This window comes from Monodelphis domestica, chromosome 3 (assembly GCF_027887165.1).
Source record: "Monodelphis domestica isolate mMonDom1 chromosome 3, mMonDom1.pri, whole genome shotgun sequence".
Lineage (NCBI taxonomy): Eukaryota > Metazoa > Chordata > Mammalia > Didelphimorphia > Didelphidae > Monodelphis > Monodelphis domestica.
This window is the reverse complement of record NC_077229.1, coordinates 386,011,729-386,027,297: the sequence shown is the minus strand read 5'-3', so window position 1 is coordinate 386,027,297 and position 15,569 is coordinate 386,011,729. Positions and strand designations below refer to the sequence as shown.

The following is a 15,569-nucleotide window of genomic DNA, read 5'->3' as shown; positions in this document are numbered from 1 at the left end:
TAAGAGAGGGGAGTATTTTATTAGATTATGTTTGGGCATGTTGTAGGAAAATAATGTCATTTAATCAAAATAACTTTGACATAAAATATATTAACTATAAATTTGCTTTAGAAATATTGCATCTGGTCCTTAAACTATAAAGAAAACTGGTTAACAAGTAAACAATTTTGAGATGATTCCTATAGTAGATATTTAGCCAAGAGGTTGTGACAATTATCATACTATAACTATAGCCTCAGTAGTTTTGATTTCTAAAAAAATATAATTGAAGGTAAAAACTAAATCAACCTTCACTAGTCCTTTTTATCTCATCCTTTTATAGCTATACATTTCTATTCTATCTTAATTAAACCAGTGGATACACTGAAAACCTTAGGATGGAGCAATGTGTCCAAAACCAGGTGCTTCCATGCAGGTGATAGCATTCTTCCGGTAGAACTCCCCCTTCACATAATTAACCCTCACATGTTCTCTGTTCAGTTCTTCTACAGGCTTATATATATGTCTTCCATAAATAGAAGATGACAGTACTCCAATAGGTCTTGCCCATTCCTATTAAAAATAAAAGACATTTTATACATCATACATTGACTAAAATAAGAATGACCCAACATCATGTCTGCCTTATTGATTCTTGCCAAACTAATAATTTCTGCCAGCATTATATAAGACTATAATGTTTGGGGGAGGCAGGCCTGTTCATTTATTGTGGAAAAGAATGAATGGGCTCATTACCATCACTATATGCAATCCTTGAAAATTTTTCAGAACAGAATCATTAAAAATATTTTTAAATGGCGTGATTAACTTCTCTACAACTCATGACAAAAAGGAAATGTTTTATAAGTAATGGCATTCCCAATTTGGCAAAAATCACAATTTGATCATACCTTTTTAAAAAGATAAAAGACAAAGAAAATCTAGATCCCACCTGAGTCTTTCCTGTTCATAGGATCATAGATTAAAGCTGAAAGTGACCTTTGACATCATCTGGTCCCAAAGCTTCTATTTACATATAATGAAACTGAACTCCAGAGATGTGAATTAATTTTATCTATGGTAATCCCTGAAAAATAATAGTAGGACAAGGAACTGAACCTCTAAATCCCATGTTTGTTCTACTGCAGATTATTGCCTTCTATAGATGTAAAGTATGCTCCAATGCTTTAAGGATCCCCAGTTTTATCAGTGTATTTCATCACTCCATCACTGCAGAGGGAAGCACCTCAACTTGGTATTTGCTGTAGTCAAAATCTGTATTACTCCATTGTCTCTCCAAACCTAACTAAGCTGGACTTGAGATGACAGCAGTGCAGGACACTGCCAGATCCATATCCAAGAAACCCTTTTCATTCATGTTTCCTTCATCTATTCTATAGGAATCTTTTACATACCTAGCTTTTTACATGTTATCTCTTATACTGTCTTCTCCATTAAAATTAAATGAGAAATGATAAAATGGACAACAAAAATCCTAAAGAAAAGGTCAAAGTAAAAAATGGATATTTGAAAAGACTAACAATGACTAAACCTTTTGCCTAATAAAAAAGAGGGAAATTAAAATTGACAATATAGAAAAAAGGAAAATTCAAAAAAAAGATAAAAGAAATAAAAAGAATGTCAACATACTATATATTATATATATATATATGTGTGTGTGTGTGTGTGTGTGTGTGTGTATACAACAAAACTAAAAGGAAATGGATATAAATAAATATGCCCACAATAAAAGAACAGCTCAGTGAATAGAGGGCCAGGCCAAGAAACCAGAGGTCCTGGTTTCAAATGTGACATCAGACACTTCCTAGCTGCGTAACCCTGGACAAATCAATTTAACCCACATTGCCTAGCCCTTACCCTTCTTCTGGCTTGGAACTAATACTTAATAGTGATCCTAAGACAGATGGTAATGGTTTAAAAAAATAAAGAATAAAAAATAGAGCTCTTAACCCAGTCTTAGAAAGTGAAACTAAACAAGCCATAAAGAAGCAAAAAGATTTACATGTGAATTCCATCAAATGTTTTAAAAGCAACAAGTAATTATTATCCTGTACAAATCGTTCTCAAAATCTGATATGTGAAAACTCTACTAAACTACAGCAACATATTCACACAATTATTCTTTATGAGCAAATTCAATTTATACCAATGATATAAGAATGGTTTGACACTGCAAAATACTTCAAACAACATGATTATATCATGAGATGCAGAAAAGTATTTTGAAAAAATAAAACACTCATATTTATTAAAACCTTATAAAGCGTAGGTACAGAATGTCTTTTTAAATTGATAAAAGTGTATATGCAATAGAAGCTCTCTCTAATTAAAGGCAAGAATAAAGGAAGAATGTCCTCTTCCTGCTATTATTTGGCAGTTTCAGTATTGTTTGCGATAGCAATAAGAAGAAAGGAATTAAAGGCCTGGATAGGGGAAAAAAGGAATAGTTATCTCTTTTATAGACAACATGATTATTCATTTAGAAAACTCCAAAGAAACAGCAAAGAAAGAAAATGTGCCAATTAATAGTTTCAGCAAAATAATAAGACACACACTCATAAATTTAAAACTCTATTGTAATATGGGTCTCAGTAGCTCTAAATTTCAACAATTGTTGTGATCTTTGTAGCCAAAGTATAATTGTCATTCTTAGAATGTTGAAGGTCCCTTTAAAATGTTATCTATAAAAATAAATTATCTACAAAAGATTAGCTCATTCAAATATAAAAAATAATATTTTTTTATTTTTAGTAATGCTAATAAAATAATGATTATTCTAAATAAAGGGTTAAGACATAAAAAAATGAGAGATGTCCATACCTACTATTACACATTCAGATGCATGACAGCTGCTGGGATTCTTAAGTTAAATAAACTGTACATCAAGTTTAGGGTTTTTGTTATTATTATAATAATTAATTGAGCTCATTAATTTTTTAAACTTTCTTTAAAAAGAGCATGACCACAGTCAATCTGTCAAAAAGTTACCTCTTCATTAACCTTGAGTCCTATACTTTTGGCATGTTCTCGATCATCCCGATGCAAATGTTGATTGTAATCTGGAGGCCTTTGATAGATGCAATCATATACATTAACAACTCCTGTCTTAAAATAAGGAGGAAAAAATTAATTTGCTTATTTGAAAATAACATACATGTTACAAAGTGGTAGAACTGGGAACTTTAATGATTAAAGCCATATTTTTAAATCACAATAATTTTTTCCAGATTACATGTTAATACAATTTTTCAATGTTCATTTTCTTTTATTTTGAAATCCATGTTCTCTCTCTCTCTAAGACGGCAGGGAATATGATATAGGTTGTACACATATTATCATATAAAACAAATTTCCATGCTCATCATGTTCTGAAAGAAGACACATATTGCTTTCACTAGAGAACAGTACATGAAGGAAAAAAAAAAGAATGATATGTTTCAATTTGCATTCGGATTTGTCTATTCCTTCTGTTTTTATAATATTATAACTCAGGAATCAATCTTGCTGTACTCCAGCATGAGTATTTTAAAGTATGCTCCCCACATTTGCTAGTTCCTGTCATAAAAATTAATATTTCCAGATGCAGAGTAGATTTCTGGCTGAAATGAGAGCCATATCTTAGAGCTGCATGGCACCTGAAATTGATCTCATAATCCCATAAACAACTTTCTTTTTTTCCCCTTCCATCCTATTTCCTCTTTTCTCTCTTGCCTTTTTCTTTTTTATTCTCACTCTCTTACTTTTGCCTTCTGTTTCTAGCATAGGTCTTAGCACAGTCTAAGGCATCATAGGTATCTGTGATCAGTTTCACTCTGTTTGACTCTTGGAATTATGGGGGTTGGTGACATTGGTGAAGTAAGCATCTTTAGCCCTTACTAAATACAATTTAAGGTAGGGCTAAAAAGGTGTTTTTGGTCAACTTTATAAACATGCATTGCTGAATCATTCGAAGAGGATAACATTAATTATGAAGAGCTGCTTCACTAGATTTGCGTTATCTCTAACATCTCAATCTCTCTCAACTCACATCTCCAAAACAGTTGCCAAATATTATCATTATTTTCTTTACAATTGCTTTTGCATACATTTCCTCTCCACTCATTCAGACCACTGTAAGTTCATGTCCTTATCACCACTCTCCTAGACTTCTGACTGGTCTCCCCAACTAAAATATTTCACCTTTCCAGTTGGCCTTCAGAGGGCCCCCAAAGATATTTTCCTAAAGCAAAGATCTGAGCATATCATGTTGCTAAGAGCCAACAGCTGCCCGTCACCTCTAGGATCAAATAGAAACTCTTCTATTTGGTATTCAAAATTCTTCATCGCCTGACCTCATCTAGTCTTTTCAGCTTTCTTATATATTTCTCCCCTCCATTCACTTTATGGTCCAGTGAAACCGACTTTCTTACTATCCCTAACTCACAATACTCTATCTTATGGACAATCTCTGTGTTTTTTCATAATGTGATCACCATATCTGGATTAAACTCTCTTCCTTCTTTTCTCATCACAACCTCTATTGTCTTCCCCTCCACCAAAAAAAAAATAGCTTCTATATATTTTATATATGTCCTTTTGGAGCTCTGACAAAAGTTTTGAACACAGAGCAAAGAGAGACAAGGACAGAGCTAAATGTTGGTGGATGGTCCCATTTCCTGGGTTCTTTAAGACCCAAGAGGATTTGAGACTTGACATGAGGTCAAACTATCCAGATTGCCATTGGAAGGACTTAATGGGAGTTAATGGGTTAGATACAAAGAGAAACTGAGGAAATAAGATGAAGAGAAGCAAGGAGGAAGAAGCACCATGGAAAGGTCATAAGAGGAGCATCTACATGGAGTACCTAACTGAGGTGGTGAGAATGATGTGAGCACAAATCATGTTGAAGGCAAATCCTATACTTCTTGGCCAGAATGATCTGGAAAAGAGAAAGGACCAATAAAATCCCTTCCTTTAGTCTTCTTTTTTTCTTCTCACTGGAGAGGGACAATTATATGGTGGAGCATTTGCTTACTTTACCAACCCCTTTCCATTACCATCATTTTCCCATGGGCTTAAAAGAGATTTTTTACATTTGTTTTATAAAGTTTGCTTTGATTTTTATGTCTAAAAATGCGATAAATTCTAAGTTCTATTTTCTATTCTGAGAGAGAGAGGAGAGAGAAAGAGAGAGAGAGAGAGAGAGAGAGAGAGAGAGAGAGAGAGAGAGAGAGAGAGAGAGAGAGAGAGAGAGAGAGAGAGAGAGGAAGAGGAAGAGGGAGAGGGAGAGGGAGAGGGAGAGAGCTTGGGAACTATTTTAGAATCTTTAAACAAGGAGGAAAAGCTTTAATGAACTTTAAATTGGCAATGAATTCAGGATGCATCTACCTAGAGATTAAAATCACAAGATGTTATAAGAACAGTGGACTGAGAGGAAACAAAGGAAAGCATTTTTCTTCTCTATTCCATTTTCTTGATTACAACAAATACCACTTTTTAAAAAGGAAGCCACATCCAAGAGGAAAGAGAAGTGAGCAGCTCAGAATGGAAAAGCCATATCACTTTAAAGAAATGAGCTGCTAAAGAACACTGATAGTTGTATTGAGTATGTTCAGTGAGGCCACTGACACAGTGTGAATGAAAACTGAGCCTGTTCAGTTTTCCAGGGCTGCATCCTATCAACATATAGATTTTGTGTATCACTATATATGTACCTTTTAGTCTCATCCATCCAATTGTGAGAGGTCTTTGAGAGCAAAGATATTCTTTTTGTCTTTATAATCCTAGTCACTCAACCTAGTGACTTGTGCATTGCAGACAATAATTGCTTCTTGAATGACTGAATGAATATGTTGCTTAAACTTCTATTCTTGCATTCCATTTTTTGCTTTACTCCATAGTCATGTGATTTGTTTTGATACATGGGTGAAAGGATGAAAAAACCTGATGTGCTGATTGATTCTTTAGTTATACTTCAGTAGTGAGTATGCCATTTATGCCTAGCTTAATTCTACATAATTGGCCTTGGAATCTCTTCATGGTAGACCTATAAGTGACACCATTTATATGTGTTACAGTTCTTTTATTTAGGTGCAATTAGGTACATGATATTGAATCTTTCTTTCTGATCATCTGCAAAGAATCCAAGTTATCATTTTTATGAACTATTAAACCCTCAAGTAGAAGGTATAATATTAATTGAATGAATAAACAAAAACACATGACAATTGTAGTCGATGTGTAAAATATTATTAAAGTCTTGTTATCAATAGTTCTGATTCTATACATGCAGAATTTTATTCTAGAATACAAAGATTTGGAAGAGTGCTCAGGGGCAAACCAGTCTGACCTGTACTTGAAAAAGCATTCATTTTTCAATATTCCTGGCAAATAGTCAGCTTCCACTGAAAGGAAACGTACTACCTCTCCATGCAATCCATTCTACTTATACAGCTCTCTAATTTCTAGAAAAAAATTTTCTCTACTTTTTTTTTCATTAATTCTGCCTCTTGTTGACTGCCAACAGGAAGAATTTTGGATTGTGCCACTGATCCTGTCTGCTCCATAGGTCATTTTGTCAAACCACTCAAAATAAATTAATAAGCTTTACCAACTCACTCATCCTTCAGACTGATCTATAACCGAATGGGTGCTAACTAATTAGTCACTTAGAGTTATCTTCTTCCCCTAATAATGCTCCATCCCCTACTAGTCTGCTGGTTGACACAGTCAGAATGCGAGTATAAATGCATACTCAAAGACAGACCCATAATTTGACTCATTCAAGCACAAATATTCATTCAGTTATCCTCCTGATACCTTGGGAAAGTCCCCAGTTACCCTCTCACCTTAATAACCTAAGACTCTCTGCCAGTGTGCTGCATCACACAGTTAGAACACTAATGTTCTCAGAAATACCCACATGATGACTCATTCATGCACTCATTCATTCACCCCAGTGGTGTGATGGAGAAAGAGAGAATCTGCAGACTTCTCAGTATGCATAGATGCCTGTGAAATAGAATTTTAATCTTAGAGTTTCAGTGACTTCAGAAATCATCTAGGCTAACCCTTTCAATTTACAAAGGAACAAAATAAGGCCTGGTGAGATTAAGCAATTTAGCCAAGGTCACAGTGTCAGAGCCTCTACTAGAATAATAAGTCTAGGGTTCTTTCCACTATATCCAGATGATAAAATTATCCAACAAACATGTAACGCATCAATATGCTTCTCTTTCTCTTTTTATCATTATATAAGGTTCCCTGGACCTTAGTCTAGGACAGTGATGGTGAACCTTTTAGAGATAGAGGGTCAGGCCCCACCCCTACCCCCTAGATCCAGTGCCATGCTATGTCCTTCCCCCCTTACCCCAGACAGGGTAGAGAAGAAGCACTTCCATTGGGCTGCTGAGTAGAGGGGCAGGTGATGAGATGCATGTTTGGAGAAGGGGAAGGGAATGCCCTGAGTGCTCTACTCACCTCCAGCTCTGCCACCTGTAAGTCACCCACCTTACCTGCTATGAGCTCCCATTGAGCTGCTGGGCAGAAGGGCGAGGGATGTGAAAAAAAGTCATCAGGCACAATGAAGAGGGGGAGGAGAGCATCTCCACCCCCTCTGCCTTTCTAGTAATGAGCTCTGGGTGAGTGCCTACAGAGTGTTCTGTGTACCATGTTTGGCACCCTTGCCATAGGTTCACCATCACTGGCCTAGGATAATAGAATAAGTTCTATTAACTGTCCCATAATGGAACAAGATTCCTGAAAAGTGGTGTTCCACCTCCTTTGAAGTTTTCAAGCAGAGCTTAGAATAAGCACTTGTTAGGTAGAGTGGTGATTCCTTTTGACTTTAGCTTAGATTACATAGCTACTTAAATCCCTTCCAACTCTTAAATTCTGCTATTCTATATTCTATAGCAATAGATTAAGAGCATGACCAGGTGATTTGAAAAATTCTTTTTAATCCCTTGTCTTCCATTTTAGAATCAATACCATGTATTGGTTCCAAGGCAGAAGAGTAGTAAGGGCTAGGCAATGGGGGTTAAGTGACTTGCCCAGGGTCACACAACTAGGAAGAGTCTAAGGCCAGATTTGAACCCAGGACCTTCACTTTCTGGGTCTGACTCTCAATCCACTGAGTAACCTAGCTACCCCTGAATTGAAAATTGAAAATTTCTTAAGGAAGATCCGGGGTGTAACTAAGCAAGTTTGTAGCAAGGAATAAGGAAAGAACTAGGGAGAAAATACTCTTCCCCATACCTAGAATATTCTCCCTCCTTATCTATGCTTCCTGGCTTCTTTAGTTTCCTTCAAGTCTCAGGTAAAATTCCACCTTTTTGCAGGAAGTCTTTCCCATTCCCTTTTAATTGTAGTGCAGAGCTTATTGATAAATAATTGCTTCTTTGTTGCCCTCCACAGCATATTGTGAGTGCCTCAAAGGCAAGGACTTTCATTTGTCTTTTCTTTTGTATCACCAGCATTTAGCATAGTGCCAAACACATAATAAGCATTTAATACATTCTTATGAACTAATTGAAATCATAGATGAGAGAGGGAATGATCAATGGGACAAGGAAAATTAAGCAAATAAGAAGTCACTGAAAAGAGCTGTATCAAGCCTATGAGTTGTATGTGGCAGATGGAGTCAGGTATTGCCAAGCACCCATTACGTGCTAAATAAATAAATGTAAAGGCCCATCTGAGGTCTTTGTTTTAGCACTGGGTGCGACATTACCTCCTCTCCCCTGACAATTTTCTCTCCTTTGAAAGGGAAGGACTCTCTAAATTGTGCCAATTTGCAGTAGCCTCCAGACGGATGCCTTTCCTACTGCTGTGATCATAGATACTTTTATGTAGATCCTTTTAAGCCACTGCTGAGGTCACAATGCATCTTATTTTCATGTGATAATTGACTTAGAGCTTGAAAGAGCCTTAGAGGTCAACCAATCCAACTTCTGAATATTACAGATGAAGAAAAATTGAAATGCAGAAAAGTTAAATAAGTTGTTCAAAGTCATATATGAGATCATTGCTCTTGTTCAGCCTTTAGTCATATCTGACTCTTGGTGACTCCATTTGAGGTTTTCTTGGCCAAGATACTGGAGGTTTCCCATTTCCTTCTCCAGCTCTATTTTACAGATGAGGAAACTGAGTCAAAAGATTATGTGACTTACCCAATGTCACATAGCAAGTAAGTGTCTGAGGCTAAATTTGAACTTGTGAATGCAAGTCCTCCTAACTCCAGGTCCAGCATTCTATCCAATGTACTACCTCTCCCTGTCCTATGGGATGATAGCTAAGTCATATAAACAAGCAATATGAATCTGTTCAGTCAAGATTTGTTAAGTACTGTAATAAGTACTGAATTTGGAGGCAGAGATTCCAGATTCAAATTCTCAATCCATCTGCTGATTGCTGGGGGTTTGGGGAAGGGAGCAGGGCACAAAATCTGTGTGTGTGCCTCTGGGATAGTCATGTCACCTTCATATTAAAAGAAATCATAATGTATCTTGCATTTTTCTTAATGCTAATATTCTTTTTGTAGATGTGTTGGTTCATATGTTAATTTTAACCTTTCCTAACCTTTCTTTCTTCTGAAAGATGGTCAGTGCATTCCAAGCCAAAATATCTGTACCCATATAATGTTTCAAAAATACTTAGGCTGGAGTAGTTAGGTAGGATAGTGGACAGGGTGGAGACAAAAGGCCCTGGGTTCAAATTTGACCTCAGATACTGCTTAGCTGTGTGACCCTAGGCAAGTCACTTAACCCCAATTACGCAGTAGATACTCCTCTTCCACCTTGGAACTGATGCTTAGTATCAATTTTAAGACAGAAGGTAAGAGTTTTTAAAAGGGGGTCTCTACAATTTGGCATATAGTACATCTTTATAAAAATCCAGATTTTCAGATGATCAAGTCATATTCCCTAAAATCATTTATTCTATAGCAGTCTTATATAAGATTTTGTTAGCTTTTAAGATTAAAATTAGTCCTGTCCCTCAGCATCAGAGTCAGTCAGGGCTTCCACTGTCATGGAAAGGATGTTTTAAGAAATTTCCATTCCTATCAGTATGACCCTGGGCAAGTTAATAACCCTACTTGCAGAGAGCCCTTACTGTACTTCTGCCTTGGAACTGATACTTGTATAATTTCTAAGATTAGACCTACGGAAAAGAAACAAAGAAAGAAATTTCCATCATGACTGTCAGTCTGACACTCTCTCCTACCTCTTCTGAATTCTTATAAGCTCAGCCTTTCATCTTGAAAGCCTTTACATAATAGCCTTAACTACTCAGACATGGCAGTTCATCATTTACATGCTTCTTGCCCTGTACTTGAAAATGTTGGCTTTTAAATAACTGTTTAGCTGTTTATTGTCAACTTTATCAATGGGAGAGGAAAGAAGGCATCACATTTCCCATGCACTTGCTTGTTCTTCATCCAGATTTCTAGCACTCTGGAGTTGTTTTCATTATTGTACATATTACCATGATAAATTTTGTGATCATTCAAAAAAAGTGCAGTTTCACTCAAAGGGATGCTCATTTAGGATTCTGGCAATCACATTGGCCATTCCTAGTAAAACTGAGAGAAGTTAAGTCAGGAGAGAGAGAGAGAGAGAGAGAGAGAGAGAGAGGAGACCTCACACTCAGTGAGTGTTTCCTTTTGATTTTTCCATTGGGTTTTCTGCTGTTCTCATCATCTATTATTGATTCCTTTATTCATTCCTGCCTATTTCATTTCAAGTGAAAAAAAAAACAGTAAAAATAATCTAGGCATGATGTTATTATGAAGTACTACTTGCCCAATCATGGACAATGTTACAAAATCCCCATTTCTGATTCTTATAACTATTGGTATTCTATTAGATCCTCTCAATGGGATTTTTCTCTGACTTAAAAGTGTTCAGTATTTGGAGGATAAAATAAATTATTTTTAAAAAATGAACAGGAAAACAAAAACATTTATTTTGCTTTCTTAAGCTCTCTCTCATACTCTTTCATGTTTTATGATTCTATTGTTCTGGTATAAAGTGACCTTCCAATTGTTATCTCACTTGTCAGCCCTATCATCAGTCTACTTTCCAGATATACACTTTACTGCAACATTAACAATCTTATGCTCTTCTGTAGAGTTTGGTCTGCATTGTATGGAACCTAGGAAGACCTTCCAAGGATGTTCTGAATAATGCCACATACAAACTGAACTGAAAAAGAAATATTTCAAAGTTTCCAAGCAACCAGCTAGGGATCAATGGGACAAAGAAACCTAAATCTGGGATATCTGGAGCCTAAGAGAACTTACATGGATATACATTCTTTACAAGGCAGATATCCTCACGATTAAAGAAGAGTTCAGAGAAAAGACAGGTTGAGCTGGTAAAATCTCATGGTGAAGATTCCTTTTTTAAATGGTTTTTGGGACTTCTGACAATCTCATTTGCCATTTCCTCTCCCCCTAATTTCTAGCCACTTTTCTGCTCTCTGACCCCTCAATCATAAATGGGGTACATTTCCAGGTGTGTTAGGCACTGCCTTTCTCTGAGTCTGGAAGTTCACACCTTTGAGCTTTGACTTGCTCTGTTCCTGATATGAGATGTTTAGTCCCTCCTTATGTAGCCTAGTAGCCCTGCTGCTCCCAGGGTGTTAGATGTGGTGGGCAGTATTCACACTTAGAACTGCTGAACTCAAGTGATTCACCAGCATCAGCCTCCCCAGTAGCAGCCATTCGCTCCAGATTGTAGTCACTCTTTATATACCATTGAATCCAGGTGTTAAAATGGACCTTAGAGGTCATCAATAATGCATAAATTCCATCCAAAAATGTCTAACAAGTAGTCCTCAATCAGTCAATAAACATTTCAATCATCCAGTCTCCACCTGAAGATCTCCAGTGGCAAGTTCAGTAGTTACCAGTGTAGTTCATTCCTTTTTTGAACAAAATCTCTTAGTAAGTCTTTCTTGAGCCAAAATTGGTTTTCCCATAACTTCCATTTAACAAATTTGTTTATTTGGAAGATTATTTTTATTTTTGCCTTATTACCCTCTACTAAATTCAACTTCTTTCTGTAAGTTCAATCTTCTTGGAAAGATATGCAAAGGAAAGCTACTTATTTTTAGGATTTATTTTAAACCAATTTACCAATATCTAGACTCAGAAGAAACTAGGAAAATTACTGGTGGGCTGATTGATCTTTAACATTCATCTCAGCATGACACTGAACACTATGTTTTGCATACTCTGAATATCGAATAAATGCTATTAACTTAATGTGATAAATGTTACCCCAGCTCTCAAGTCCTGTGTCCTACTTTTTAAAAAGTTTTATTGCTGACTTTTTTTAATCCCTCCACCTTCTGATATACTCTTTTCCCTCATAAAACCTTCCCCTATAACAAATAAAACAGTTAAGAAAAGCTGACTGACAATATATTCGACATTCCACTTTAGTGGCCACCCACCTCTCTAGCAATAAGTATTTATAAGTGCCCTTTATGTATTAGGAACTATTGTGTTTCATTCATCCTCCCTCCTGAGACTAAATCTAGCCAGTGGAAAGTACCACAACGATCCAAAATATTTCCCACCAGCTCATGAGTCTTTAGCTGGCCCATATATCATGATCTTAGTGGTAAATATCTCTTTTTTTAATCCAGGTATGTGAAGTTTCCACTAGATGTGAAGTTTAAAGAAAATAGTTTCAGTGCCATCATGCTATTGCAAATCTGTTTACTACAGTAGGAGCACACCATATTCAGGGATACTGTAGTAGCTCTTGTGTGGCTATTCTCCATTTGCTCTTTTAAAAAATGTATGTGTTTTGGAGGACTTGGAGGCCTTGTCAAAAATGTCCATCCAAGGTAATAGGATTTCTTTGTAGAAACAGATAAGTTCCAAACAACAATTTTATGGGTTTTTTTTTTCTTCTTATATTCTTCAGTGGTTTTTATGTCTTGGCCAAAGATGAGATCCAAAGTGAAGCACGATTCATCTTTTTTCACCATTATGAGAATGCAGTGACCTCCTTTGTTCCCATTCAGGTAGATTCTCATCTCAAGAAGACAGGACATTTCGGAAACCTTCGACTCAAAATCCTCTTTATTATTCTGTCTGCTGAAAATGCCAGCAATAGTAACTCTGGAGATGGGCATATTCAAATGATTTTAGTTTTCATTTCAAACACCTGTCCTCACATGTATGCCAAGAAGAGTAAAAATTACAGATGAAGAGTCTTGAGTAATAATCCTTGATTTCGCTTGTCACTTGAGCTACGAACTCCTAGTCAAAATGTATAGCATAGCAATTCTTCTTGATTTTATAGTGTGAAGATTAAATTTAACTCTCCCTTGATTATGAAAATTAAATTAATTCCCCTGCCCATTTTTAGATTTAATCACCAAAGGGGTAAACACTCCATTCACACTTGAGTGGGGGAGGTCTGTGACCCACCTGTGCAATAGTGGGTGATGAATCAGAATTAAACTGACTGCCCTTGGGCAGTCCTGTGAATTTTAAAAGTCTCCATCTTGGTCTAGCACCCAAAAATTGTGCACACCCACCTACACGGGCATGCGCTAGTCAATGACTAATCAGAAATAACTAACTGCCCACCTGGGCTGTCCTAAGCCAAGCTAGAGCCAACCATTGGATTTGTGAGACACAGGAAGAGAGGTAGGGAACAGCCTCTGAGATTGGCGGAACTTCCTGTGGAGAGAGCTAGGGGGAGTTGGTGTTAGGAGCTTGGACAGAGAGGACGCCCGCAGACAGCTTTCCTTCAGATCATTCACGTGAGTTAAGGACTGATTCTTTCCACCTGGGCTTTTGGGCCTAAACTCCCTCTGCCTTGGTCAGAGGTTGAGTAGCCCCTTTCCCTTTTCTCTTCTCTCCTTCTCTCCCTAACCTTTTCCCTACTCCCAGTGTGATTAAACCTCCATAAACCTCATTCTGACTTGAGTGTTTCATTTTAGGAATTTCATAAGTAAATTCCTTGGCGGCCATTGTTAATATTATATAAATCTTGTAGCCACATTTGTAACCATTACTATATTATAACCTTCTCCCAGAAGCCTTAAATTTCCCCATTACAGTTTGGCTAACCACTACGGGAAAAAAGAACCTTATCAGTCTTCTGATCTCCTTACTATCACCTGGGAGAAATCCCACCCCGGCTACCCCCCCCTGGCTCTTGGCCCTGCCTTAGTGCTTGGAAGGTTTCTAGAACCTCAATAAATTTCCTGAATTTTCTTGCCTTTTCAACCCACTTATTGCTCACTCCCTCAGTCCTGTTACCAAATACCTTGGCTTAAAGACACAGCTGCCAGAACAGGTGAGTATAAAACACCTTTTCTCTTTTCCCTTTACCCCTTAAGTTAAATTGGGGTCAACAGGATTTTTTTTTCCTTCTCCTCTTTGTCTCTCATTTCTGTCTCCTTTTACTTTAAGGAGGTGGCTCAGTAGAGAGAGGCAGGCCAGGCTTACCTAATCAACTAAGCAAGGAGGAACCTCAGGAGAAGGAGCTCTTAGGAGCTCCTAGCCCGCAAAAAACAGCTGAATACAGCTAGGGAGCTAACTTAAAACCAATTTTTTTTTCTGTTTCCTGGCCTTTCTAGTCTTAAAAATTTAAGTGGGCTTTGCTCAAGGAAGATAGCACATGGTCATAGGGGCTTTAGCCTGAGGGCCAAAGAAGATTGCTGGGACCCACCCACATACACTTTGTAAAGAAGGAGAATTTACAATACAATAGGCCCTTAGCCTGTATAGGGTTGTAGACTCAGAGCCACCTATTGTAAAAAGAAAAAGCCTGTGGAAAGTTTGCTGCTTTGCCCTGCTCCCCACTTGCTTTGTGAAATTACAAAATATACATATAAAAATGAGTACTATATCCTTTGACAATTATAAGGCAGCTGAAGAAGTAGGGGCATTGAGGAATGAAGGATACCTCCAAATTTTTATATTAATAGGTACTGTCATTTTTGTACTCCTCAATACTATATTTAGAGATGAAAAAATAAAACAAATTGAGGATAAAATAAAACAAAATGAGGAGAAAATAAAACAAAATGAGGAGAAAATAAAACAAAATGAGGAGGAAATAAAGCAAAATGAGGATAAAATAGAAAATATTGAGGATAAAATAGAAAATGTTGAGGATAAAATAGAAAAAATTGAGGATACAATAGAAAAAATTGAGGATAAAATAGGAAATATTGAGAATAAAATAGAAAAAATTGAGGATAAAATAGGAAATATTGAGAATAAAATAGGAAATATTGAGGATAAAATGGGAAATATGGAAGATAAAATAGGAAAAATTGAGGATAAAATGCAAGCCCAATTAGAAGATCTAAAAAGTTTCTTACAGGATCAATTGACAAACAACCACTCTACCAGAAATAGACCTGTTTCTGAACCTTTGAATGAGGAAATTTCCTTCCCTGAAATAGAGATGGAAAATACCTTTCCTATAGCCAAGTTAACAGACTGCTTCTCTCGTGTAGTGCAAATCTTGTCTGAATTTAATCCCCAAAACCCTTCCCCGGCAATCCCAGATTCTCATGTTCCTTCTCCTACAGAAAACCAAATTCCAATGCAA

The 15,569-nt window shown here is 36.6% G+C and overlaps 1 protein-coding gene across 1 annotated transcript in view; it reads right to left on the bottom strand.

Moving 5' to 3' along the window:
* The window catches only part of CFAP90 (cilia and flagella associated protein 90), a 30,443-nt gene continuing 14,874 nt past the window's right edge, over positions 1–15,569 (bottom strand). Inside the window, exons 2-3 of the mRNA XM_003340595.3 lie at positions 2,989–3,105; positions 1–552 (exon numbers count right to left, since the gene is read on the bottom strand). Of these exons, the coding sequence (XP_003340643.1) occupies positions 373–552; positions 2,989–3,105 (297 nt within the window). The 3' untranslated portion in view covers positions 1–372. The remainder of the gene's footprint in view (positions 553–2,988; positions 3,106–15,569) is intronic.